This window comes from Pseudopipra pipra, chromosome 12 (assembly GCF_036250125.1).
Source record: "Pseudopipra pipra isolate bDixPip1 chromosome 12, bDixPip1.hap1, whole genome shotgun sequence".
NCBI classification, from domain to species: domain Eukaryota; kingdom Metazoa; phylum Chordata; class Aves; order Passeriformes; family Pipridae; genus Pseudopipra; species Pseudopipra pipra.
The window spans coordinates 5,280,372-5,307,826 of record NC_087560.1 but is presented as its reverse complement, the minus strand read 5'-3'; the positions used below and the strand labels follow the sequence as shown (position 1 = coordinate 5,307,826).

General features: G+C 47.6%; 1 protein-coding gene and 1 long non-coding RNA gene across 6 annotated transcripts in view; one reads left to right on the top strand and one right to left on the bottom strand.

Annotated features, from left to right (window-relative positions):
* Positions 1–835: 835 nt before the first annotated feature.
* LOC135420784 (uncharacterized) lies at positions 836–26,675 on the bottom strand. The gene is made up of 4 exons (XR_010433731.1): positions 26,227–26,675; positions 8,955–10,474; positions 2,197–8,873; positions 836–1,836 (listed from the first exon to the last, which is right to left on the bottom strand). It is a non-coding gene; the product is annotated as an uncharacterized LOC135420784 (long non-coding RNA).
* ARIH1 (ariadne RBR E3 ubiquitin protein ligase 1) overlaps positions 2,610–27,455 on the top strand; it is a 50,588-nt gene continuing 25,742 nt past the window's right edge. For all 5 annotated transcript variants that reach the window (XM_064668584.1, XM_064668582.1, XM_064668581.1 and 2 more), the window contains exons 1-2: positions 2,610–2,972; positions 24,492–24,559. In XM_064668584.1, coding sequence (XP_064524654.1) covers positions 2,610–2,972; positions 24,492–24,559 — 431 coding nt within the window. The remainder of the gene's footprint in view (positions 2,973–24,491; positions 24,560–27,455) is intronic.

The window sequence follows — 27,455 nt, the reverse complement described above, 5'->3', positions numbered from 1 at the left end:
TTCAACACTTCCAGGGATGGGGCAGCCACCGGGCAACCTGTGCCAGGGCCTCTCCACCCTCACAGAAAAGAATTCCTTCCCACTATCCCATCTACCCCTGCCTCTGGCAGTGGGAAGCCATTCCCCCTTGTCCTGTCCTTCCAGGCCCTTGTCCCAAGTCCCTCTCCAGCTCTCTTGTAGCCCCTCTAAAGGGGACTGGAAGGGGCTCTCAGGTCTGCCTGGAACCTTCTCTTCTCCAGGCTGAACACCCCCAGCTCTCCCAGCCTGGCTCCAGAGCAGCTCCTCTGGCCGAGCTCCACCCAGGGCCCCGGGCTGAGCTCTGCAGCCTCGGCCGAGGCCAGGAGAGGGCGGCGGGGAGTCCTCGGGACACCCGGGGATGGACGGGCCGCGCTCCCAGGAGCAGCTGCTTCCCACACACACTGCTGGGGAGGTCACCTCGGCCAAGGATTTGGGTGTCCAGACCTGCAAAACTCCGATAAAGCCAAACCCCACTGTCTGGTCAGTGCTTTCTTGGGGTCCCATGGGGCAGACAAGGAGCCAAAATGGCTCGTGCCTTTTGCCATGTTGGCCAGGAGCGGGGCATGTCACCAGCTGGGCAGCACAGCGCTAGCACAGGGTCCCGGGGGGTGACACACAGCCCCCCTCGAGGGGGAAGCCCAGGGAAGGAAAGGACCTGGGGCAGCCACCTGAGCCCCCGCGGCTTGACGTGTGAGGTGGGAGCAGACTGGCAGATGTCCAGCTGGTGTGTCTGGAGCTGAACAAAGCCGGGGATACTTAGATTTATGTAGGGCAGGATGACTAATGCCCCGGCCTTTGCAATTCCAAATAAGTAGGGTAATTAGGGAACTGGCTTTATTGACTAGGTAGTGTGGCATGAGGCAACATGTCCCTGTGTGCTCCTGACCCAGGCAGAGCTCAGGGACCACAGATCCACGCAAACATTCGGATCTCTTTGTGTGTCTGAAGATGCAGCCTGGTACCTGGTGAGGTTTCTGGAGTCATCTACCCAGGACATTGGACACTTCATCTCCCAAGAGAACCTGCCTGCATCACCCTGATCACAAATCCCTGTTGCTGCAGCCATCATTATGCTTCCTGTGCTCCAGCAGGAAATAAACATTCTTTGGGATGTGGCTTCTAATTTTCTTCCTGTTTCACAAGGGATTTGTATCAAGACAGGAGCAGGAAGTAGGATTCTGTCATCTGGTCCTCTGTGATGACTCTTGTCCCAAATAGCTGATGAAATTTGTCACGCCTACACCACATAGAGCCCCGCTGAGTCTCATCTTCATCCGGGCAGATCAGGTGAATAATGTCACCACATCTGAACGGCCCCACTTCACCCCGGGAAGAAATGATTCCCTGGGGCTTGAGGAAGTGGAGGGTGAGCACTGGCGGGAGAAGGTGGCCCTGGAGCCCTCCTGGCGCTGTGCTGGCCTCTGGTATCCACAGTGAACATCCGTGGAGGGCTGGTAGCAGCTGGCTCTGCTCTGGGCCGGGCTGCAGCCTTGTTTCCAAGCCAACCGGAGTTCCATGCACTCCCCAAATGGCTGCAGACAATGAGCCCGGCGAGCCTCCCACGTACCAGGCTGAGCGCGGCTGATGCTGGAAGCAGGGAAAGCTGAGGCAAAGGGCTCAGCCTCTGCAGCACACTGGTGTCATCCTGCCCTTCGTCAGCAGCTCCATGTCCAAGTCAGAGGCTCTGGCAGGGATGAGACCACCCGGGAACAGTACTGGCCCTGCATCCCTGACCCGTCTGGAGCACTTGTCAGTGCCAGGAGGGAAAAAAGTTAGTCCCTGGTCTGGTGATGAAGACACTTGTGCATGTTCTTCCCCCTGCAAAATATCAAATTAACAGAGAATAAAGGGAATCAAGCCTGGCATCACTGAAAAGCTGGGTATTACTGTCTTTGCTGACCAGAAAGCAATGCTGGAGCTAGGAGATGCCACCCAGCACGATCAGGGTCCCTCCAGGGGTGGTGGGCATGTGTTTATCTCATGGAATGATTGAGAATTTCTGCCTGGACATCTTAGTGCACTTTTATTCTGATTTTGAGGCAGTGCAACCTGTTTTCCCTCGTGTGTCCCTCATATTCCCCTCACAGGTTCCTGACGTTCCCCTCACATTCCCCTCACATCTCTCACATTCCCCTCAAATTTCCCTCACATTCCCCTCACAAGTTGCTTGCCACAGACCTCATATCACTCAATTTTATGGTGGCCCCAGGAGCCTTTTCCACACTTGGCCCCACAGGACACCTCAGGATGCGATGCTGTGACTCTGTGCCTCCCCGCCGCACCCAGCATGGCGCCGCGCCACACTCAACATGGCGGCAGCGGGCTGAGGCGGGCGGGGGGCGCGGAGGGGGCGTGTCGCGCCCCCAAGATGGCGGCGGCGGCGGGCGGGGTGAGATGGCGGCAGGCGCGCAGGCGCGGGCGGGCGGCGGTGACGCGCGGGGCGCGCGGTGACGGAGCGCGGCGGCCGCGGCCCTTTGTTGGCGGCGGTTGAGGCGCGGCGGGGCCGGGCCGGGCCGGGGCCAACGGCGGCGGCGGCGGGGCCGGGCGCGGGGAGGCCGCGGGAGCCGCCGCCGCTCCCTCAGCGCCTCGCCATGGACTCAGACGAGGGGTACAACTACGAGTTCGACGAGGACGAGGAGTGTAGTGAGGACAGCGGCGCGGAGGAGGACGAGGAGGACGAGGAGGAGGACGAGCCCGACGATAACCTGGACCTGGGCGAGGTGGAGCTGGTGGAGCCCGGGCTGCGCGTCGGCGGGGAGCGCGACGGGCTGTTGGGCGGCGAGACTGGCGGGCTGGGCCCCGGCGGCGGCGGCGGCGGTGGCGGCCTGGGCGGCGGGCCGGGCCCCGGCGGCGGCCCCGAGCAGGAGGAGGATTATCGCTACGAGGTGCTGACGGCCGAGCAGATCCTGCAGCACATGGTGGAGTGCATCCGCGAGGTCAACGAGGTCATCCAGGTGCGGCCCCCGGCAGCGGGACTGGGGGGGGACACGCCGCCGAAGGGGTGGGGGGGCGGCGGGACGGGCCAACGGCCTCTGAGAGGGCACCGGGCCCGGCCCGCCCGCGGGACGAGACTCACACACACTGCGAGGGACCCCCGGGTGAGAGGGGGGCTCCTCGGTCCCCCCTGGAGTTGGAGGGGAGCCGCCTCCTCTGCACCCCCGGGGTGCTGAGAGGGCCTCTCGTCACTCCCTGGGGTGAAGGTGCTTCCTGGGCACCGCCGGAGGTGCGAGGGGGGTTCCTGGGCACCCCCCGGGGGTGGAGGGGGCGCTCCTCGGTGCCCCCCAGGGTGGAGGCGGTGTTCCCCAATCCCCCCCTGGATGAGGGGGAATTCCCCGGCACCTCCTGGGGCGGAGGAGGCTCCTCGTCACCCCGTTCCCCCGAGAGGCCCCTGGGGCCGGCCAGGATCTCGCTTCCTGCCATGGAAGCGTCGGGAACGAGGCCCTTGGCACTAAAAGGACTCCTCTTTCTTTGTGTGATTGCGAGCGGGGGGGCTGTGATCTGTGTTTTTGCCTTTCTCCCACTCCATCCTCACGCTGTCGGGGGGCTTTAGCCCCTCCAGCTCCTTCGATAAGCGGCGGAGTCGATGGCAAGTCCTGGAATTCCAGGAGAGCCATTCGCTCTGGTTTTGTTGCCGTTTCCCTTCCCCCTTCCTACACACAGGAGTTGAACCTTGTGTTTATTTCCAGCACAGACCAGGAGGGATATGAGCAATCCCTTCACAACCATAACTTTTTTTACTTCCAGTTTTTAAGCGTGTCTCTTTAAAAGTGAACTAGAGTTCGAAATAACATTTACCCTCTTTAGATCAAAGTATCTAAGTCTTATCTGTTGGCTCCCGAGCTTTTGGGGAAAAGATTCAAGGCACTGAAGAAATCTGGCATTCCTTTCTAAATGCTCATGGCAAGGTTTGGCTCCAGCTCACCATCAAGTTCCTGATGCCGTTGACTTTTTTGCAGGTGATGGGTTTTCTTTTGTTCCCATTTACTCAATATTCAGAGTAAATAGGAGGTGCTACTCTCCTACATGCCAACAGGAATAATGTGAAAAATGTGTGGATGTTAAATATTGAGGGATCCAGTGCCCAGGAAGCAGTTGTTTTGCTGGTTGTGTGTATTGGTAAATCCCTTTAAACACGAAAAAGCGTTCCCTCAGTGAATGCTTTCCCCCCACTGTCCTGTGCTCTGTTACAGTGTTACAGTGGCTGTAACAGCAGCTTCAAAATGTTGCTTCGTGTGCTGTAAGTCCCCTGTAGTTTATGTGGAGCTGGATGCAAACAACTGTAAAAGCATTTGCGTGCTAAATTAGTAAATGGCATTCCTTGAGTCAAATTAAAGTTTATAACTTTAATGATAGTGCTGCCCATGTAAAGCTGAATAAAGGAGTCTGCCCGGATTAGCTGATTACCCTGCAGTTAAAGAAGATCTCATGGTTAAGCAGGGTTGTTTCTTTGCTCCCAGTTATTGATCCTAGTATAGGGAGGGGAGCAGTTGGCAAGCAGACATGAAAACAGTTGGGAACTTCAGGTTTTTACTCTTTGAAAGAGCCATTAAAATGGTGGGCCTGTGTTTAATGACTAAGACTGTGGCCCATACTGATTGTATTGGACAGATTCTGCCATACTCCTTATTATCTTTGCATAAGAAAAGTGGTGGAAAAGTTGCTGCCTGTGAGGAGTTGTGAGTGTTCCTGCTTGTGCATTTTCCAGACCCAGCTGGTGGACTCACCTGCCTGCTCTTTGTGAACTAATTTTTTAGACAAGGTCCTGATTTCTGATCTGAGGGAGTTGTTTCCCCCTTTTACACTGCCCTTAAACTGTTTGATGTGTGTGCTTGACCTCTGCATTGCAAAACTAGTGGAGAGAAGTTGATTTAGGTAATGATCCCTTGTTCCTGTCCCCGGAGTGGCCTGAGAGGCCTGACCCTGCAGATCTGCCCCCACGGAGCCTCCTGGCTGCTGCTCTGCTCCTCCTGCTGCGTTTGCAGTGGTTCCTCCTGGTTTGGCTAAGCCAGTCTGTTCAGAGTGTCATGGGGAAACTTGGGACCCAAAATCAACTTAAGCCCTGGAATGCATCAGAAGAGAGTAGGAAAACACTCGGTTGCTGTGCATGGCTGTTAAATGCCAACTTCCTGCCATCGGATTTCTGGGCTGTTTTGGAGCTGAGTGACCAGAGTTCAGGTGGTGCCTCAGGATTTGCTCATCCCCACTTGTGTGGCTGCTGGTGAAATCTTCCAGGGCTCCCTTGTGTTTATTTCCTTGTGTTTGGCGCCCAACCAGGATTGCTGCTGCTGCTTTTCTGGTTCAGTAAACCTTTTCTGGAGTCACATTGGCTTGGGATCCTGCTGCGGATCCTCGGTTGCAGAGCTGTGATTCACTTGTTCCAGTCAAGTACTGGATGGCTTCGATCCCTGTGTGTCTGTGTTGGGTTCTTGGTAGCAGAGGGTGACGGTTGTGGTTACGTTTTTGAGTGCTTTGAACTTATTTGTTCAAGGGAGGATGTAATGCAGAGCCTGAAAACTTCAGCTGGAGGTCCTGTGCTCTCTAATCAGTGATTTTTCTGTGATCAGGAGTAAGGTATAAATGGGATTTTGTTTTGCAGCTGCAGCAAGGGGAGAAGGGAACAGGCAGTCATGAAGTATCTGGAAGGGGGTGTCTGAGCCATGGCAGGTGTAACTCTGTATTAAAACACTCCATTTGGGCAGTTTGTTAGCTGACAGTGCTGTAGTTGAAGGGACTGAATTAAATTTATTTCCCCCTCCATTTAGTCATTTCCAAATACAAGCTGTATAAGGAAAACCATGAATTTTTCAGGACAGGGATTTGATCTGATGAGGACTTTGCAGAAGTAGGAGCCAACTTGTGGCAAACTCCCTGGTCACAGACCCTGTGACTCTCACTGTGGTGTGGAGTGGGCTCACCACCAAACTGCTCTGTCACTTGGCCTCCTAAGACCACTGAACTTGCAGTGAACCGGGCAAGTCTCAGAATGTCTCAAATATTCAGAATATTTTACGCTTGCTCTTTCTTGTCTGAGCATAAGCAAGGTTTCAGGTGTTTAATGGTGATTTTTGCACAGTATTTGGCACTTATGCTCCTAATCTGATTTGACTCCATGTGTCGAACAACAAGAATTCCCCTCGCTCTCCAAATGCAAAAATAGGGGTATGAATAACCCCTTAACCTTGTGCTGTCACTTGACTGAGACTTTTAAACCTCAGCTCAGAGTATCCCTTCCATCCTGTGGCTGATGAGGCAGAGCAGAGAGCCATTTGCCAGGGTATTTGGGATTTTAGTTGTCTGAGTAAACAGGCGGATTTCTGGTGGTTTTCCAGCCGCTGGCAGAATAACTTAGCAAAGGACTGTAAAAACCTAGACACAGAGGTGGTGTGGAACAAAAGGCTTCCTCCTCCCAAAGGCATTTTCCCACAGTTGAACGTCTTGCCCATATTCTTCCTCTCTGAACTTTTGTCCAAATAATTTGCTGCCACTCTTAACTTCTTTTTTTTTTTTTTAAATTTAATCAGATTGCTATTTCCATCTTTGCTCTAGATTTTTCTGAAAATAAACTCAAAAAATGTTTAGAATGGCATATTTATTTCTGCTCTGAGTAGAGCACATGATGTGCCTCTGTAGCCTGGCTTGGCCCAGTGTTCTCCTTGCCTTGTTGCAAGCTTGTGCAATTCCAGTATTTCCAGGTTGGATTCATTTCCCCTTTTTGCTCACCTTCTTCTGGAGCATTCTGGTGACATCAGCGTGGTGTCACCATAGTCATACTTTTTGGACTTTGTAATGGTGAGATATTGAAAATACTGGGGCGAAGCTCTGAGGTGGCACAAAGGGAGTTGGGACTCTTGTTTCCTTTCCCCATCTCACAGCAGGGATCAGGATCCTGGATGTGACTGGCTGTTGTGCCTGACCTGCCATGTGATCATGGGCATGGTGAGCTTCAAACCTGGGCTTTATCTGGAAGCAGGTGACATCACTGGATCCAACAAAAGTTAGTCTAGCCCCAAAATACCTTTTCTTTTTACTAAAGGCTTTAAATAAGGTTTCTTGGAGCAGAACAGGGGATGTGGAACATCAGAGCATTTGCAGCAAATACAGGTTTCTCATTTACATGGTGAAGGTCAGGTCCTTACTGGGTAAAAGCTGTGCCATTAAAATAAGCCCAAACCCAGGCCTCTCCAAAGTTACAAAGCCATGTTTGTTGAGGAATGGCTTTTTCCAGAGGCCAGCAGAGTTGAGGCAGTGCAGATATCCCCCAGAATTCCCCAGCCCTGGTTAAATGGAGCTCTGTCACAGCGAGTGCAAACCCATTGTTGCAGAAGGGGTCTTATTAAACAGCGTCCACTTACTGGGACAAAACATCCTGATTTCCAGGCATAACTTAGGAAATTCAATGTACTGTGGGCAGCACATTCCAAAAATGTTGTCCGAAACAGGGATGACTTGCTAGTGAGCAGCAGGAATTGCTGCTGTTGTACAGGGTCGTGCTTAGAACTGCATTTGATGTTCCAGATGACATCTTGGAAACTCGGAGTGCTCGGAGCTGCCTGACAGCCTTAGGTGGGAGTCTGTGGGCGGAAGCACTCGAGGCTGATGCTGCTCCCATCCGGGTCTGCTCCCAGCAAACCTCCCTTGGTTACTTATTTGATAGTAAAAATCATGCCAGGGCCCTAAATGTTATGATGCTGGAAGGAAATGCTTTGTCAAACTCCATGTTTCTGTCACGTGGCGTTTATAAGGTGTTTCATTATAAGTAGGAATGCATTTAATATTTCCAAGGAATGGAATAAACTTCGTTGTGACAAAGCATTCCTGGAATCTGGCATAAGGAATCACTGCAAAGCTTTTGGAAGTGACATGTTGTTTGTTCCCTGGCTGCCAAGGCATGTAGTTCTGAGTATAACAGAATTTTTTTTTTTTTTAGTATTATTTTAAATTTTAGCTTTACCAGGTAGAAAAGTCTCGTTAAGTCTCCAGAGGAATTTCAGCTTTGTACTCAAATGACCCATTTGCTAAGTGCTTTAGGTTTCTGTTTGGCCAAATGTAAATCTCATGGTTGGCCACGTGTGAAAACATTTGATGCTGTTTGCTTTTGTCTCAACGTAATTTTCCAAAAGTCACACCAAGGCAGCCTTCTCTCAGGGGCACTGGGGTTCAGATGGGGACTGGTGTGAATGGGGATGTTTTCAATGTGAAACTGAAAACACTCAGTTTTTAGCTACTTAAAATATTTGTTTCCGAAAAGCTAAAGCTAAATAGTAAATACAGTTGTTGCTATTCCCTGTGGGTTTAATTTCAGTGAGCGGGACCATTCTTGCTATGCAAAGTAGAAGGGTTGTTTCTACTGTAAATTGGAAGCCAGTGTGCCACGGAGAAGTCAGAATTGAGACTGCAGTTGATGCAAAACAAGCCCTATTTCTGGGTGATAGAGCATCATGAAAAATGAAAACGCAACTTCTTCCCCTTTTACACTTGTCCCAAGCTCTGATCCCTTAGTTTTAGAGTTAGAGTGCTAATAGGAAATAAACCCCAGACCTCTGATGCTCTTTGGGAGTATGGGGCAGCCCTGTGTTCATTCAGGTGTCCTTGGCACCTGTTGAATTGTTTTCAGTTTTCTATTTTGAAACTAATCTCTCTTCTTTACTCCCTGAACGAGACAAACAAGAACGTGGCTCTGCTGGTGGTGTCAGGTGTGATGGGTGAAGGAAGGGGTGGTTGATCCCCACGCTGAGCTCGTGTTATAACAGTGAGTCAAGGTTTTTGTACAGAATTTATCTGTAGGAGCCTTTTCTTCCTGGAGAACGTAACTGCTCGTTTCTCTGCTTGGGAAAGTTGGTCGCTGGGAAAAGAACCTGGAATTTGTCATTAGAGCTTTATGGGAAGTAACTGCAAAGGCTGAAAGTCCTCTCTACATAGCTCAGTCCCAAACTTACCTGTTGAGGGTCATGATCCCAGTCCTCCTGACTTCTGGTGCTTTGGAATTAGAAGAATCTGAGTATTGAGGTGATGTTTTCTCTTGGTGCCTGGATCACTGACAGCCATGAAGAGTGTTTGGAGGCTGTTGGGTGGATGCAAGCACATCATGCTGCTGAATTTCAAGAAGTCACTCAGTAGCTGCAAGGAAATCGCAGCCTCGTTTGTTGTAAAACACCTGGGAGGGTTTGGAGCTCTTGGTAATGCCAAATGGTGCATTTGAGCTCTGCCTGGAATACAGATCCCTGATGTTTGGGAGAGGGCTGAAGGGTTTGTGTGGGATGTTGGTGCAGGAGGCTCCAAGGTGACAAGGGAGTCAGCTGGAGAAAAAAGAAGAATAATTTGTGAAGGGAAATGCTGATGATATTGCAGTATCTTCACCATCCCAGGTGACTGGGGTTAGGAACATTGGGAACACTGAGTTCGGCCTTTATAGGATTCCTTACTTGCTTTTAGCTTTTGATCTTGAGCTGTGATGAAAACACTGTGTAAGTAAATGCTCTGGAAACTGCTGTGGGAAGCAAACTCAGTAGCCGAGTTTCACATGTGAGTTTGTACTTCACAAGTCGGTGGCTTTTCAGAATTTGAAGTGCCCCTATAACTGCAGATGCTCTTGTTTGTGTGGTGTGGCAATACAGAGTCATAACTGCTGGTATTTGGAGGAGCTCACTGTGGTGAGTGTTTGAACCACACAACACTCAAATACAACTGCTGGCATCAAATCTTTTCCTTGTTTTTAGACTGAGAACTTTTTCCAGATGTTGGGAGTCTTTTCAGATCCAAAGCCTTATGTAGATAACTTTCAACAGGATCTGAGTCCCTTGGAAGAAGTGAGTCAGCCTTGTGCAAGTGTCTTGGGTAGTTGTGATGCATTTTGGCATTTCCAGTGGTGTTGCCTTCAGTTTTGGGCAGTTTTTGAGAGTGGTGGGGCACCCAGCTGGTGTAGAGGGAAGAACTTGGAAAGAATTGGCTTCAGAGGGGCACATGTATCCTCTTGGTGTCCTCCCTGTGGATGGCACTGCTTCTCCATGCCCATGTCACAGTGCCTGTCCTTGTTGCCAGGCTCCAGCACGTCTGTGTGACAGCAAAAGGTTGTGGTCCTCTGGGGATATATTTGGGAGGGGATCCAAATACAGCTGCTGGGGACAGGGGAGCAATTGCTCACCCTGTGAGCAGGTGGTTCTTGGCTGTAACCTGGGAGGAACAGTGGTGTCCTGCATCCCACCTACCTAAAACTTGGCTTCTTGGCCTTCTCCTGAGCTACTGGTGGTTTCTCACTGGTGCCCACTTACAGATGATGGCACACTAAGATCCTTCCCCCCAGTCTTGTCTAAGACATTCCTGGTTTTGTATCTTCCATGGTTAAAAACTTCTATCCCAGAGCACCATGTGGCACCTCTTGTTTCCAGGAACAAGCAGCACACAGATCCTGTCCTGGCCATCTGCTTCAAAATTCCATCTTCTGAGAGAGTACTTGTGGCTGGAACAAAGGTGTGAAAGAAAAGCCTCAGTTTTCTGCCTGACTTCCTGGTCTGGGGCACCCTCCATGTTCTGTGGCATCACAAACATGCCTTTTCATGGGGAGAGGGTGTATTTTAATTCACAGAAGATCAAGCTTTCATTGCTTTGTGATTTGAGGAATTTGGGAGCTGGAGGAGTTAATCCCAGTGTTGGAAGTTAAAAGCTTGGATATTTGCTTATTGTCTTTACAGCCCCTCAGAAAAATTGTCTGTGATTGTTGGAGTAGGATTGTGAAGGATGCAGACTCTAAACTCTGTTTTCCAGCACATAATCAGGATAGAGAGGAGCTCCTGCTCAAGAGATTTCTACTTGTGTACAGTTAAAGTCCTCTCAAAGTGGAGAACACACATTAATAGAACCAGAAGAATCAGTATAATTGCACCTGAAAATAGTCAACTGGCAAAATAACTGATTGCTTTGGGTGTTAGTTCAAAGATTTCTTTTTTTTTTTTTTTTTTTAACTTAATATTTGCTTTTGCTATTAAGGAGAAAGCGTGAAGAGACTTTCTTCCAAGATCAAGAAATGAAAATTTGAAGTGGTTCTGAAGGTTTCCACTTCCTTCCTGGTGTTAGTGAGCTGGGTCAGCCCTGAAGGAGCTGCCCTGCAAAGGGTAGCAAAACTTCTCCAGAGCCACAGAGGAAGGAGCTGGTGTTTGAACAACCTCATTGTATAAAAATCCCAGCAGACCATGGCTGTTTTTACCATCCTGTGCTGTGTGTGGAGGCTGGTGGAGCAGTGACTGCTCCGTGCAGGGCTTTGCTCTGGGTCCCTTCCTTGAGGTTTGTCTCTGGTGTTCTGAGCTGAGGCACTTGGGCTGTTGTTGGTTGGCTCCCTTTGCTGCTTGGCCTGAAACACCAACAACCTCGAGCTGTCCTGGTGCTTTGAGTGCCTGACACTCATGCCAAGAGGTGCTTTTTGGGGTGTGCAGAGACATGCACCTGCAACACGGTTGCATGGATGTTGTCTTGGGCAGTTCCCGTTCCCTCACCGCCTGGATACAGCTGCTTGCAGGGCCAAGTACTGAAGGGAATCCTGGAACTCTGATTAAAGTGCCTCCTCTCTGCTCTTTTCACTCAGCCCAACTCAGCAGTTGCTTTGCTGCAGTTGCCAGAAGTGATGATGTTTAATTGCTCAACTCTGTTGTCAAGAAAAGAAATGGATGTGCATCCTCACCTGAATGTTTCCGTGGCCTGTTCTGGTTATGTGTGTAATTACAGGTGCATATTTAATTTTTGGAAGACCTGTGGAGAGTTTTTCCAAATTTTGGTCCCTTCTGCAGCTGGTAACTGTGGGTTTGGTGTGTTCTTGTGCAACAAAACACGAATGCAATCAGCATTCCATTGTGTGGCAGATAGAAATGTGGAGAGGGATTTAGGGGAAACCGGGAGGATTCACATGAATAAACAGTCTCCCTTGGAATGAGCTTTCCTGTGGGGGAAGAATAACTTGAGGATAAGTTAACTCCTAATAATCTACATCCTAGTCATCTAGGATCTGAGAAATATGGAGTGGAAGGAAAGATGTGGAGAGAAGAGTGTGGGGGAACCGTGTCTTGAGGTTACATTCCAGAGCAGGAGCTTGGAAGTGACAGGACTGGGCTGATCCATGTGCATCAAAACTAGGCTGAACAGCAGCTTTTTAATAAAAAGGGAGGAAGAGCAACATTTCAACTCTTAGCAGCATAATTTTTTCTTCTGGGAGCAACAGTGTAAAGTGGAAAGTCTTTGGAGTAAAATCCCACCTAGTATGCATGGAGGAAAATAACTATAATAGAAAATAACAATTTAATAAAAAAACCCAATTTCTAAATACAGTGAAGATCTGGTGAAATACTATGTCAGATGCCTTTGGTTTGGTAGTTTGTAATACTTCTGCAAGGACTGAAAGGCTCTCTGAGCAAATAAAGGTGATACTCTTTGATTTATAGGCTTTTTAGCTATATGTTAGCTTGTTATGTAATAACCAGTCTCTTTATTTTCCTTGGTAGAACAACAGGCTTGAAATATCCTTCTTTGTATTGTTAAGAGAGCTAAAAGTAATACTTGAAAATGTGGGTGAAAACATTGCTATCTGGGGTGATAACTTCTGGGATGGGACAGTGGAAGGGCTTGGAGTTGTCTTTAGGGATAACTGGGATGGTGGGTACTGAAACTGCCTGGAAGGAGAGTGTTTGGGATCTCTGTCTTTCTCTTGTCCCTGCCTGGTGTCCTGCTGTCCTTTGCCAGGTGTCTCTGCAGGCAGCACTCAGATTTGGGGGAGGTTGGGTGCCAGCCTGCTCAGTGCACTTAATTATTCACCATGCATTAATGTAATTATTCCTGTTGCTGTCCTGCACATCAGGTAGGAAGCAGGACTGATTGGGTGGGTTTTCCTCTTGCAGAAGCCCAGTGCCTTGATGACAGTAATATTTTACTGGGAAAGGGACACAAGATGTTCTTGTCAGCTGGTGCACAGTCCATCAAATCCCAAATTGCACATCCAGGTTTGTTCCCTGTTCTGTACTGAAAGGGACCAGGGACCCGGGTCTGCACCTACCTGCTGGTTTAACTCAACTGCTTTAGAAACACTCCTGAGTGCAAGTCTGGGTAGAGGCAAGTCTTCAAAGCCTTAGACAAGAAAATGGTGAAAATACTGAAGGTTTCCCACTCTCCCCCACTGCTGTACAAGTTGTGTTTTGCTATTTCTGTATCAAATCCCACCAGACTATTTTCTCTGAACTCAAGAGAGCTCAGGTAGCTGGTTTAAAAATACCTGCAGCAATTAGAGACTGCAGTTAGAATTCGAGGTATGTCTTGTTGGGAACAAGAATGAACAAGTGATTGCTGAACTCCTCATGCTTCCAGAACATCCTCCCTTCAAAGGTGGCTCCTGCAGGGCCCTTGGAGGGAAAAGTTTTGGGGTGTAAACAGGCAAAATTACTTCTTGTAGCGGAAATCCCGGCTTATAAAATAACATGTTGCCAGGGCTGTGTTTTGTTGGCTGTAAAACTAAGTAAGAATAAATGAGCAGAGTAATGGTAAATAAACTGCCAAGTCATCATTAAAAAATGGTCTGAGCTAGAAGAGGCTTGTTGGGGAAAGGATGCTGGCAGGTTTTCCAAGTGCAGATGCAGGTTGTGCCAGCAGAACAAAGTGCTTTTGCAGGTAAAGCTGCTTTTTGCAGGGAAGTGGTACAAGCCATAACCACATCTGTGCTGGGGCTGCTGCCAGCCTGAAGATGCTGCCAAAGATTACATCCCCAAGCCACTGCTGCATTGGCAATGGTTTCCTGGGCCTAAATAGTTTCTTAAGATGGCTAAATTATTATTTTTTTTCCTTAGACTAAGGCATCACTGGGTGGATTCACTGCCCGTTTGTCAAGGTGGCATCACCTGTATAAAGCAGATTTTCTCAGTGGTGGGGAGATGAAGTCAGCCCAAGGGAGGTGGTTTTTTCCTTTCCTAAAATGCTATGGTGTGTGGTGATGCTTCAGTTAGTGGGGAAAAATCCCTCACTGTCAAAATGAAGAGGGAATGGAGCACAAAAGTGGGTGCTGCTTTGAGGAAGGGACAGAATCAGAAGGAATAAGGGACAGAGAACTGAAGAAAAATGAAATACCTAGTGCTCACCAAACTGAGGCCTGGAGGAGAAAGAACATGGAAGAATGTTAAGGATTTTTTTTTCTTCCTCTGTAAAAATTCTTGTAAATTGCCCCTGGCTACAAATTCTTGGGCTAAGCCCACGTTTGTCATCAGTCACAATGTCTCTGAAGGGTTAACATGCCACCAGTGACTGTATATCCAGATATTTCTGAGCTAACCTGGCATTGCCACCACAGAAGTTATAACTGGGATGGCTTTTGCTTAGTTGTCACGTAAGACTTCTGTCTTACAGGTTTTTGTGGGTGCCACCTCGTTGTGCTCATGGAAGTTATCATCCCTCACAATTTTCTTCTTCCTTTAGTTGTTGGAAAATGTTAATTACAAGATTCTGAAGTGGAAGTCAGGATTCAGGACCTGTGAGATTTTTGGACAGTGAATTATTTCCCCCAGGAACCTGCGGGGGTGAGAGCTCTGATTTCTGGGGATAAAGCTCTGTTCACAGCCAGGTTATCCTGGAAACAGCCGATTTTTAGGAATCCAGAGCGCTTGTCTTGAGGTGATGTACAGTTTGGCTGGATTATTTATATCCTCTGTATTACACAACTCTTTGGGCACCTTGTGATAGATGTTCTTCAGTAATGCCCAGTAACAAAAGCAGGTGGGAGACAGATCACCCAGAACTCGAGACTGAACCAGCACTCGGGACATGTTTGTGCTGAACATCCTTGGGGGCTGATCCTCTGCTTGCACACTGTCCAAAGAGGGGACACCCTTCCTTTAATCATCATCTGGAAGGACCTTTGAGACCAGGAAAAGGACAATTTGAGAGTCCTTTGCAGAGAATGTAGAAAACTTAACCCAGAGAAACTCAATTAGTTGTTTTGTTGGTGCACAGTGGAGCCTACAGACAGACCTGCTGTGGAAACTGTCCGTGGAAAAAGAACACAAGTTATCAGGATTTTGCCCTTCTCAGTATAACTGTGATATTGAGAGTCAGAAGAACATCCTCATCCTCTCAGTTTGTGTGATTTCTTCTAAACATTTCAAGTCTGCCGTGGCATCAGTATTTATCCAGGTTACTTCTGATACCTCCACTGATCTGCTCATAGCACCCTCCTAACACTGCCCACACCGTGTCCCTGGACCAGGTGATGCCTCTGAACATTCTCAGAGCAGCAAAAGCCAAGTTCTGTTGTCCTGAAGACATGCAAAATCCTGGTCAGCAGTACCCAGGACTTCTCTGTGGAAGTCATTCACTGGCCAGGGCTGAAGTGGCCTGTTTTTACACTGCAGGAGCTGCTGGAAGTGGGAGCTGCCAGAGCCAGCAGTTTTCCTCCCTGATGGGGAGGAACAGTGCCAATCTCCTACAGATTTATAGAGCCCAGGATGTGGGCACAGCCCTGAACCAAAACCTGGCAGTAGACAGTGCTGACTGGTGGAAGAGCAAAGTCAATGTACCGATAGGAGTGAGGGAAAAGAGCAGGGAAAGCTTTTTTGGGACTCCATAAGACTTGTACAGAATGATTTAAAGGGAAAAAAAAAAGCAGATGTACAGTTCCTCTTTCAGCTATATTCCTTTAACATCTGTTCCTGCCTCTGAACAGGAGAGTTTCTGGAGCTCATATCAGCAGAACTGTGCTTCCCCAAAATTACACAGGTCACTCAGGAGTTGAGTCACTGAACACACCGTTCCCCTGAAACCCAGATGTAGTGCTTTGGCTTGTTTGCCTTTTATCAACTTGATGGATAGCTGACCTGACATATGCCACTTCCAGTCTTTCCAACTTTGACTAATAAAAGACCTTAAAAAAAATAAGGTGTATTTCTGTCTTGTTGGGCTCACGTGGTTACGCTGACAGCACGTCACTGTAGATAGTGGCAGTACTGCCACAGTTTACTATCGAAATCTGAGGCTTGATAGCTCAGGTGAATACAGCCCCCAGAGAGTGAGGTAGAGAGGACTAGTCCTGCTCTTTGTAGCTGGTGGGATAACGGAGGAAAAAAGTGGGGCATCTGGCTATAGCTTGCATCAAACTATACACCAGTATAATTTAATTTATAGTTTTAAGTCAGGAAGATTTGGGGGGCTGTTGACATGGACAAGACCCAACTTTAACATGCCTGACACAGGGCTCTTGGCAGACTGAGACAAAATTCTTGGAAGCAAGTCCGTGTTATCCGAGTTGTGCCAGCTGAGCTGTTTGGCCACACGGTGATCCTGTCCTGGGTTAAAATAAACCAGTGACCCCCTTCCCTGGGTCAGTTCCTGTGTCTGCTTCCCTTGTGCTCCCGTCACCCACCGGCCCGTGGCGGGTCCAGGAACCAGGGGGGTTGAGTGAGCTCGTGTTGCTGCTGAAATAAATACTGTCTGAGCTGTTTGTCCTTGGTCTGGTCCTGCCCAGTTACTGCCCTGTTTCAGGTTATAATAATAATCCGAGTAGCTGTTACTTCATCTTGGGCAGAAATAGAGCTGGTGAGTAGCTGGGCCATTCTGGGTGATTGGAGGAGTCTTCCTTGGCCTCTCTGAAGTCTCGTGTAAGGGGATTTATCACCCCTGCTCTTGGGCTAAGCTGAGGTGTTTTGGTACCTATTGCCAGTCACTAAACTCTGCCTTCATTCAGCATCGTTTCTTTCTGTGGCAAAATGTGCTTTTGCTTTCCTCTTGAAGCAACATAATGTACTTTATTGGAGCCAGGCATTGGTGAGTTGTTATATTGCTCTGAGACAAGAATTGAAACCATCCCCATGTGGTTTTCTAGTAGAGATTGTGCAGAACTGACAGTATCAAATGTTGCTTCTTTCTGCCATTGGGGTGCTTGTGATCTGGAGAAAACCAAGTTTTTCCTGTCTGATGGTGCTGGGTCTGTTTGTGGTCCCTGTGTTGGAACAATGCAGTGACTATGTGACTGGTCCAAACTAAGTGTGCTGGGATGAAAAGTTTAATAGGGTTGGGGTCATGTAGGATAGAAGAGGAAAAGCAGGGACTGGGGGTCTGGAAGAGCAGTGGTATCAAGAGGGAAGGGGTTGAAATACACTTTGTGGGCACTGGTTGTGGGAGCAGTGTTCTGTGGGTGGGCAGGGAAGGTGACTGTGTGTCGTTTGGGATTGGGACACACAGGTCTGCTAGTGCTTTTCCTAAATACCTGTTTCTAGTTCATGGATTCTCAGCATATCAGAGCAGCTCTACAGCACTGGAGGTTTGGTGTGAGGGGGAAATTGGTGGTTAGCAGGGACTCTGACTCTTGGATCTGGTCCTTTCCATTCTGGGTGGCCAAAGCTTTTTTGGGGGTCCTCCTCTCTCCGTGTCCCCAGCGCTGTGGGCTCTGGGCTTCCTCTGCGGCGGGAGAGGAGACGTTACAGAGCTGCTGGAATAGTAAACTGGGAGAATTCTGTGGAAATGATGCCATCGCCTTCTCCTACTCTTTTAAGGCAAGTCTTTGCAGATCCATGAGTGGGAGGCAATGGGTTGAATAAACCCGTTCTGAAGCGTACTCTGGCACCCATGTGATCCCACTCCAGTTCCCAGTACGGCAGCAACTCCGGAAACTGGAGCTGTGGCTTATGTTGCTTACCCAGATTTACTGAGCTTTTGCTCATGTGCTGGGAGTTCTTGTGCTGGGAGACACCAGAAGAAAGGAAGTACTTGGGGTGATACTGCTGCTGTGGGCAGTAAAATATCAGCTCAGACCTGTGGGTCCATGCTCTGTAAAGGGCCAACTTCATACTCCAGAACTGTAGCAAAAGGAAGGAGAAATCAAAATGTTCTTAAATGTATAAAATAAGGGTTAATGTCTCTCCATCATCAAACCCTAGATCTCCTGGTATGGAAGCAAGCATAGCTGAAGTGTTGGAAGATGCCTTCCCTGATTGTTTTCAATTTGTTGAAGCTTCTGCAGTTGTCTGAGAGCAGCAGGGCAGATCCATCCCATCTTCTTTTTATTTAGAAGTATTACAGTGTGAATTCAGTTTTTGCATTTCCAAATTTGCTAATTCATCCCGGGGTTGTTGCTTTAGTATTTTTTTCTGATTTTAAAAGCTGTGTTAGACAATGGCTCTTCATTGCAGCTCCTAATCATTAACCTGAAAGCTTTCCAAAAGGCTCAGAGAAAATGTAAAGCAGCTGACTGCTTCATTTCTGTCTCTTGAACCAATTAACTGAAGTAATAGAGTTTTCTCCAAAGTTGCCTTTTATTATCTTCCCCTGCTAGAAGAGCGTATGTTCATCAGAGCTGGAAACGCTCAGTAAGTGCAGATAAGTTACTACAAACTGAGATCATCAGATCGAGCTGCCATTTGGGGCTCTCACGTAATGGTTCTAATTCAGTAATTCTGTAAAACTTAATTTTCAGAATTAGGAGATGATGTGTGAAGGGAAGTTAATGAGATGAAGAAAGATGTCGGGAGCTAAGGAGAGGACGGGTGTGGAAGCTGAAGGCAGTGGATGTGTTAATGGGAAGTTAGAGTGAGGTGGCAAATGCCACATGGAGGACAGCAGATGACAACAGTCACAGGGAGTAGCCTGGCTCGGTGTGGAGTTGTTTGGAAATGCCAGTGGCAGGAAACAGGTATGTTTTTGGGTGTTTCACTGCTCAAACTCAAAAAACTCATTTCGTGTGGCTTCAGTGGGATGTGGGATGCAAAGACCACCCCCTCAGTGGGTGTGTAGAGAATGAGCAGCACTGATTTTGTTGTTATGGTCTATAACAGGAGTTTGGAAGATGAGGAGTTTCTCAGATCCACCTGCAGTTGTGCTGTCCCCATAAACCAGGCCAATGGCAGAAATGTGATTCCCTGCCAGGCCTCAGGGGATGGCAGAGGAGAGAGGGTGGCTGGGTGGTGGCAGACTGACCTGTTTAGCTGCTGTCCTCCTCTTCCCACAGCAGCCCTCTGATGTTCTGGCTGTAATGGAGCCAGGGAATATTAGATTACACACAAGTTTTCCAGCAGCTTCTCAGAGTGCTCCATTGGTAGTGGTTAAAAACTGGCAAGTTTAAGGAGATCACGTCCTGGAAGTACTCAGCACTTAGATCTCATCTTCTACTTTGGATTCCTGGGAGTTTTATTAAGCTGCTAGAAATGAGCTTCTGTGATTGTAAGATTTCCTGTAATTGTGTCTGGAAAGAATGGATGTGAATGGATCTCCACAGATGGTCTCACAGTGCACTGACAGAACAGCGCAAACCTTGCGCTGAGGGTTGTACTGTGATGTGTTTTAACAGCTAAAAGTTGACCTAAACCACCTTCTAGATGTCTGTTGATGTCTGAGGTTACCTGTATGGAGTGGGAGAGGTGCAAGTGAAGAGCAGAGACCTGGTGACTGCAGAATTTGGGGCTGGTGCCCACTTGGGTATTACCTGACGGAGCAGCTGTTTGGTGCCTGGTGTGTGGTGTTGGTCACATCCCTCCCATGGTGAGGCTGCTCCTGCTCTCCCTGCTCCCCTAAAACGTGACATGTAGGTTATTTATCAGCTCTTCCCCCTGGCACGGTGTGCACGTGACGAGCTTTGGAGATGCTGTGTGATCCTGTGTGATCCTGCCTGTGCTCCGAGGGCAGCGGGAATTTCCACTTGGTGCTCTCCTGTTGCAAGCACTGGGGTTTTGGCTGTTAAATATTTACAGTGGTGGTGACACCCTGTCCCCAGGTGCCACTTCACTGGAGCAGATGTTTGTGCTGCTTGGTTTCAGGCCAGCATTAGCTTTTGATGGCTCTTTGCTCCTCCACCAAGCAAAACTCTCCGTCTTTGCTGTCAGCCGGTGGGAAACCATCAGTTTCCTTCCTCTGGGGAATTTAAATCCTGTTTTGTGTCACTAATGCCCCCATGGAATATGGCAGTGGACATTGCTGAGGTGTGCACTGGTCACAGATGTCTGAGGCTTGGGCAAAGCCAATGTTTCCAGAGTGTAGAAAACCCAAGTGGAAGCAGAATCAAACCCTGAGTGCTGTAAAAACCTCTGCTGTTGGGATGGAGGTGCTGCAGTTGGGAGTAAAGCTGTTGAAATGCAGAAGCTGCCACGTGTAGAAAACAAAACCAGGCATGACATGGAAAGAAACAAAACAAAGAATTTATGGATACTGTGTCTCGAGGAGGTGGGAAAGGATTTTGCTGGAGAACTGAGGTTAAGTTGTTCTCAAATGGTTTTTATTTGCAGTGAATGCTGAAAGTGAACCAGGAGCTTCCTCCCAGTGTGTGAGGAGAAGCTGAACTGTAAAATGTGCTTTTCTTGGTAATAACAGCAAGAATTAACTGTGCAGCTCGTCTTGATGGATGGAAACATGAATGGATCGAGTGCTCCAAACTGTCATTCAGCAAATTGGGCTACTTGGAAATTCTGATTTAAGCTAATGTCCTAATAATATTTAATTTATAATTCATTTATCATTTAAGTGCATCCAGATTCCTCCTTCCAGTTCATGCTTTCTTATTTTGACAGCAAAAAAGAATTCTAACTCATATCAGTGACCAAGCTTCCAGTTGAATTAAATTCTATTAAATTAAGGAGTTTTATTTGAATTAATAATGCTTCTTTGGAGAAGTCCAGACTTTTGCAGGGCCGTATCTCCTGCTTGCATTGGTGTGCTGGAGCATGGCAACATAGATAAGGACAGTAAATGTAAATACCTCCAGTGAAAAGCTGTGGTGGAGTGGGATCTGTTTGAAGCACATTTGGGACTTGGCTCCTTTGTTAGCCTAAAAAAATGCATATAAAGCCCCTGCTGAAGGACTGAGTGTGTTTCTCTCTGGACAGAGCTTTATTCGGAGTGTTTTGTTAGGGAATCTTTTTGAAGTGCCCGGAGATTTTCAACAAAATGGCTGCTTTCCTCGGGTTTGTTCCTATCTGGATATCAACAGGCTCGCTGCCCTCGGCTCCAGGCGAAGCGCCTCGGCTCCGACATGTAAAATTTAATAGGTGCTGTTGTAAGGGAGATGTGCTGGTTCAGCTTTCATCAGGCCACGGTCATGTTGGCTGTTCCTTCGCTCGCCGTCCGTTTCTGGCTGCTTTCCTTAGGAAAATTCCTCTTTGTAAACAGAAAATAGCCTTAGTAGGAGCACACACTCCGAGCCCCGGGAGTAATCCCGTCTGAGCAGCAGCGTAGCCTGTTCATAACTAATCTTGGTGGTGTTAGTCGTAGGCAGTAATCCCCTGTGCCAGAGGAGAAGCCCAGCAGCTGCAGAGCAGAGGCTGCACCAGCCCAGTGCTGTGGGACACAGTGTTGTTTAAATATTCCATTAATTTTCGCAGCGGGAGCGTCTGAAGCGATGGCTGGGGGCTCGTGCAGCAGCGCAGCGTTGATGAAGGGCTGGAGCAGAACTGGTGTTGAAACATCCCAGTATTTTGGTGTCCTGTATGCCCAAGGTCCAGGACACACCTCTGGCTGGGGTGGGTGCTGTGGCTGACTCCTCCAACCCTGCTCTCAAATAATGGTGAGGAGAGTGTGCACACGTGAGTGATTCCTGCAGAGCGGCTGTTCCTGGTACCCCCATGGTCTGTCTGGCCTTAAATTGCAACAGTCCTTCGTGCCAGAGGTTTTGGCATTTGTTTTTAGCTGTAATTTGTCTCCCAGCTGCCTCCCTCCCCGTCTCCCGTGTTCCCTGTGTGCTGCCAGTTGAGGTTGTAACTCTGCAGGGATGAGCAAGGGCACGGCTGTGTTAATCCTGGCCTCCTGTATCCATTAAACAAGCAGTTTAGTTTTAAATACCACATCTTGGATGTGGCAGGCAGCAAAAGCAGGCAGCCCAGCTATTTCTGGTAGGAGCTTGTCATGCTGCTGGTGTCTCCTTTTCTTTTTTTAAATGAACATGTTGAACCTGTAGCTGGAGGAAGCTGGAGCCCAGCAAGGCAGGAGAAGGTGATAATGCAGTATAATCCTAAATAACATGCTTTGTATGCTGACATTGCACTGCTGGGATACCTGGGGGGATCTGACCTAGGGAATCTTGTTTTGGAAAGCTGTGGTGCCAATGTGTTGGGAAATTGGAGAAGCCACAAATGAAACCCTCTTGTTCTTCATGGCCACGTGTCCTTTGGTGAGTGACATTTGCTGGATCTGCCTTGTTGTGCTTAATAATCACTGCAGACCACTCGAGTTCCTTATTAATGTGCCATAACTTATCCTGCAGTGCAGGGGGAACCTTCTGTCTTTTTAAAAAGTCAGCCAGAGACCACTACCTCAGCTGCCTCTCAGCCTATTAAGTGATTAATAGGTGTTCCCAGAAGCCTTAATAAGTGGCCAAGTGGGCTGCTGTGGCAGAAGGTAGGACAAGACTTCAGGCTGATTTTAATTAAAGCTCTCTTAATGCTGTTGCTTGAGAAATTAAGGAAGTGTTTCTGTGTACAGAATCTCTGTACACATATCTCTGGCAGATCTCTGGGCTGAGTGAAGGCTCCTTGTGTTGAAGAGCTGTGTGCTTTGCTGTCTGAAACTTGTAATTTAGTTATAGGTGCTGGTATCATAACCAAGATAATCTAGAGATAAGATTGGTTTATTTACTGAGGTGTATTTTCATCTTTGATTAAATTGCTCTAGGAATTGTGTCTAAGTGAGCTTTTAAGAGCTCCTTTTGGTACTGCTACACAATACAGAGTTACAGGAAAAGGTGTTGTGGAGACCCCAAATGCAAAGTAACCTGGAAAGATCAAAAACTAAACCCTGAAAGAGGCTGCTGCAGGAGCCTTTTGGTGAAAGAGATCTTTAAATTCCCCTACAGCTTCTTGTTGGCAGGACTGTTGACTTGGAACAGTTGAACTGCTTGCCCTTGTCTCTGGATCAGGGATGGATGCTGTTGGAAAACTGGTGGCATGTGATTGTCAGCCAGGCACCTGATGAATCACAGTGAAGGGCTTGGATCCACATCACCTGGGAGACTGGTTCAGATATGGACTGGGACCACATTTCCACCACACTGTGTCTTGGCAATGCCCATTTCTGGTATTTTCTGCCCTATGCTGTGTAGATTTGCCATCCCAGCTGGTCTAACCTTTCCAAAGCTGCTTTTGTTCACACGGGCTTTTTAAGCTGGAAAAATTCTTAATTTGGCCTTAAACAATCTGTGCTGGCATTAATAAGAGTCAGAACACGCTGCAGAAGGAGAGGAGTGTCACTTTTTATAGGATGAACCACAAGACTATTCTTTGTGCTTACGTTTTCACCCGAGGGCTTTATTTCAGAGAAGATTTTGGTGGTGGTGTTGGTGGTGAGAGATGCTGCCCTGCTTTCCCCTCGTGCTAATGCAGCTGCTTGTGTGGTCAGGCAGTCAAACAGATTGGGGAACTGATTCCATGAAAAACCAACTTAAAGGTAAAGAGAAAATCAGTTTCTGAGCCAGTATTTGCGGCGTTGCAGCATAAAAAGGGCTGTACTGGGCTGGACTGGTGAGCACAGGGCGTGCAGGGATGGGGTGGGATCACTGCCGTGGGGGACAGCATTGGCTTTTGGCAGCTCCACGTTGTGGCTGTAGCTGGAGGGCTCAGGAAATCACATTGCTGGTTTCTGTCCTACTTTTCAACAGCTTCAGAGCATCCATTGAACATTGGCCCTCGGGCAAACTTCCATTTTGGTGTCAGATGGCAAAGTACACACAGCAGCTCTCAGGGGCTGCTCTTGTCTCCCTTGCATGGAAATGGTCCTAAAACTGAGCCCAGAGTGTGGATTTAGGGAGCTAAACCATGGTTCTGGGGTGTAACAGAAGCTGTGTGGTTCGTTGTGTTTCCCAGCTCATATAACCAAACCCTTGGCTGGTGGTACAGATTTAGCTGGAAGAAAAACTTGTACACAAGTGAAAATCAGCTTTTATTTTCCATCCTATTTCTGACCTTTCTAGGCTGTATTTCTGTCCTTAGCTATGTGACTCTGTGAGTATTTTCTGGATCTTGTGCTTTGCGAACATTTAGGAAATTCCAAGGACTTTGTCATCTTACACTGGCAGCCACTTGTGTTCTGGGAGAGTTTTCAGCCCAAGTGTTTTGGTGGTCAGGGCTGGGACAAACAAGGAGTATTCTTGCTCTGCAGGTAGTGTGGAGGTTGTGGTAAAAATGGGTAGGATGGATGGAAATCAGCCTGTCCTGCATTTTACAGACATCCTGGGGTTCCATTGTGTGGGCACACTGGGTGTGGAGATGGTGGCACTTAATCACCTCATGTGGTAGCAGTAACTGACCTGTTCCTTTAAGTTTTCAGCCCAATTTTCATTTTATATAGACACTTGGATTTACAGAAGTGGGTTTTTTTTATTTTTCTATCTGTCAAGTCCAGCTTATGATAGTAACCATGTATTGTGTGCACAGATATTGCTGTCAGCCCCACTGATTTTCCCTTTGCCTATTCAAAACTCTGCTTGGTGTTCTCATACCAGTTTGGTTACTCAATTAATGATTGGTTCTCTTTTCTTCCTCCAGAATCCAGCGACTATTACTCGAATACTGCTTAGCCATTTCAACTGGGATAAGGAGAAGCTGATGGAGAGGTAAGCAGCCACCTTGTGCTTCAGACCTGCAAGAAATGTTTGTTCCTGGGTTAATGTGAGGCTGGAGGGATGCATGGTGTGTGTGTGGCAGGAGAATCTCTTGTGTAAGCTCTAAATGTTCCCCCTTTCTAAATGTTCCTCCTTGTCTAAATATTATTAATCCCTGTTAGAGTTAGAAGTCGTGGAAGTTGCCCATTGGAAAGAGGGATTTCCAGTTTGAGCACATACAGGCACAGCATTTGGACAGGCTCTGGAAAAAAGCAAGCAGGAACAGGTTCCTGTTATCTTGCAAGTGTTTTGGGTTTGGGTTTCGCTGCTCTTGCCTGTCATGCTGGCATGTGTATTCCTGACATGTTTATTTACTAGTCTGGCCAAGATGAAATTGCTTCTGACTGATAATGTTCCTGCCTTGTCTTCATCTCTGCAGCTCTCAGGTTTTCTTCAGTGTATGTGTAACTAATGGCTTGATTTTTGCCTCTCCCTCCCCCTCAGAGCAGAGTGTTTTATGCTTATTTCTCATCTTTGATTCCCATTTGGGGAATGTTGCTGGTAAAAGTACTTTTTATAGTTTGTTGTTGCTCAGTGGAGGCCAAATCCAGCTGCACTGGGGTTTTTTTCAATGCCAATATTGGTGTTGAAGAGAGTTAAGGGAGCTGGAGAAATCAGTTTATTTCAGAAGCTGGGGGGAGAATTAATGTGGACCAGAAGGAGCAGTAAAGACTGTAAAGGGTCTTACTGGTTGTTATGGTCTCTGCTCCTCTTAACAAGTGTTAAGTGGCCAGTGAGTGGGTAGTGAGGGCAGAAGGACTCAGGGCCTGGTTGGATTGTTTGTTTGACTTTCTCTTAATTACCATTTCCTTTGCCTGATGATCAGGGAACGGGAAGATGGCAGCTCTGTGGTTGTAAACCAGGAGCAATTGGTGGTGGGATGAATGATAAATGTCACTTATCTCAGGCCCTGTAGTTTGGTGCTCTGTCACCCAGGGAAGGAGGAGCAACAGGTTTTCAGACTGTTAGTAATTATTTTGGAGTATAAATATTTCTGCTATCCTGGGCTAATGGATTTAGGACACCTTTAGCCCCTCTTTGTAGAACATTTTCAGTGATGGTGCTCAGGTATCTCTTCTGTTTTGTTTAACTTAGATTTTTTCTTTTTCTGAAGTGATTATGCTTTTTACAGCTTTCTAGTCCTTGCTTTATTTTCCTGAGATTGACCTCTTTGAGTTTATGTTGGAAGTCTGAAACCTTTGTGTTACAAATATAGCCACTATTTAACTCTGGCTGCAGCTGTTAAACATTCTGATTTAGTTTCTGCTCTGCAATGTGTGTCCACTTCTTTGTTTGAGTTTCTTGGGCTGGTTCTCTTGGTCAGGCTAAAGTTCACCCTCCTTGGCTGCCTCCATCTCCCTGTGAGATGCCTCTCCACGAGTGTAACTGAAATGTCATCCCTTTATTCAGTAGGTTTTGTCCCTTCTCACTGAAAGCTTGTTTAAGGCTGCCATCAATTTAAAAAATAAAAATTAGGCTGTGTTTTTTTTCAAAGGGAGGTGTCAGCCGGTTCCATGTGAGCTGCTTTTGTTAAAGCTTTTACAGTTTTCAATAAAACACTTTAAGTACCCATTAATAGTTACAAATCCCCAGGTAAACATACTCATTAAAATACTTACCTTAATTCTATAGGATTACCCCTGTGAATAATGTAATGCATGACCCTTGCTTATGCAGAGGTGTTGCACACTGGTCACAGTTTTGGTGCTCATTGCTGTCCTGTTGTGTTAGAAAAACACTAAAAGGTGATCTCTGGAGTACCTGGTGTTGCCTTCTGTCACTTCTTCACCAAATAACTTCCATGAAATCCTTTGGAGTGCTCAGCTGTGTTAAAGCTCATAGTGCTCAGGAGGGTTTTGTGATTGCTGTGGTGATAGGTGAAGTTTAAGGTGGTGGGGGGGAACCCCCAAAACATGGATTTTACTCCACAGTCCCTGTTGTTGAGTGGTGTGTGTTTACAGTACCATGTCAGTGCCTGTTTTTACCTTAGCTCATAGTGAGTCAGCACAGCCTCACAGCAGCCTTATCAAACCTGGCCTGGAGTAAAGCACACAAACAAAGTGGCTTCTTTTTGGATAAGCGGTGAGCTCTGAGCTCGTGACATGAAAATTTCCATGTTTTAAACCACTTTTTTTTGGTTTTTTTTAGCCTGGTTACGCGTATTTTTAATGAGCAGGTTGTTATTGTCTGGGCCAGCTTTGTCATGGAATAATTACACGGTGGTGGTGAGAGGGCAGATGTGTTACAGGTCCACTTACCATGGAATAACAGCCACAATTAAAAACTGCCCTGTCCCACTGGTGAAACACTAATTATTTGTGTTGGAAAGCAAGACTGGGGGGTTGGAGCGGATTTGTTTGTAGGATGGAAGTGGGTAGTGGAAGAAGTACTCAAGTTCAGCCTCTGATATGCTGCATGTTTTTTGGAGAAGAAAGATGTCAAATATTTTGACAGTTTGCCTCATAGGCTTGATTCCCATAGACAGGAGAGCAGCAGGTGCAGAATGATCAGGGAACCTCAGGTGGAGCCTGAAGGAGGTGCTTCAGCTTTGAACTTCATCTGGATTACCTTCCAATTTTACTGTGGCCCATGGTGTCCATCCCTCCTGAGGGGAGTTTTGGGGATGAACCTCCTCATAATGAAGAGCCTAAAATGCAGCTTTCCTGCTTTATGTGCCTTCCCTGGTCATTTTGTTGAAAGCCAAGTGTCTCAGCCTGTACCCAAGGCCTGATTTCATCCCTGGAGGCACAGGCAGAGCAGCAGCTCCTTACAGGTGCTTATCTTGGTGGGCAACATCCCTGTTCCCTCTGAGCAGAGGAGGGATGTCAGGATGGCCCAGACTGACTCT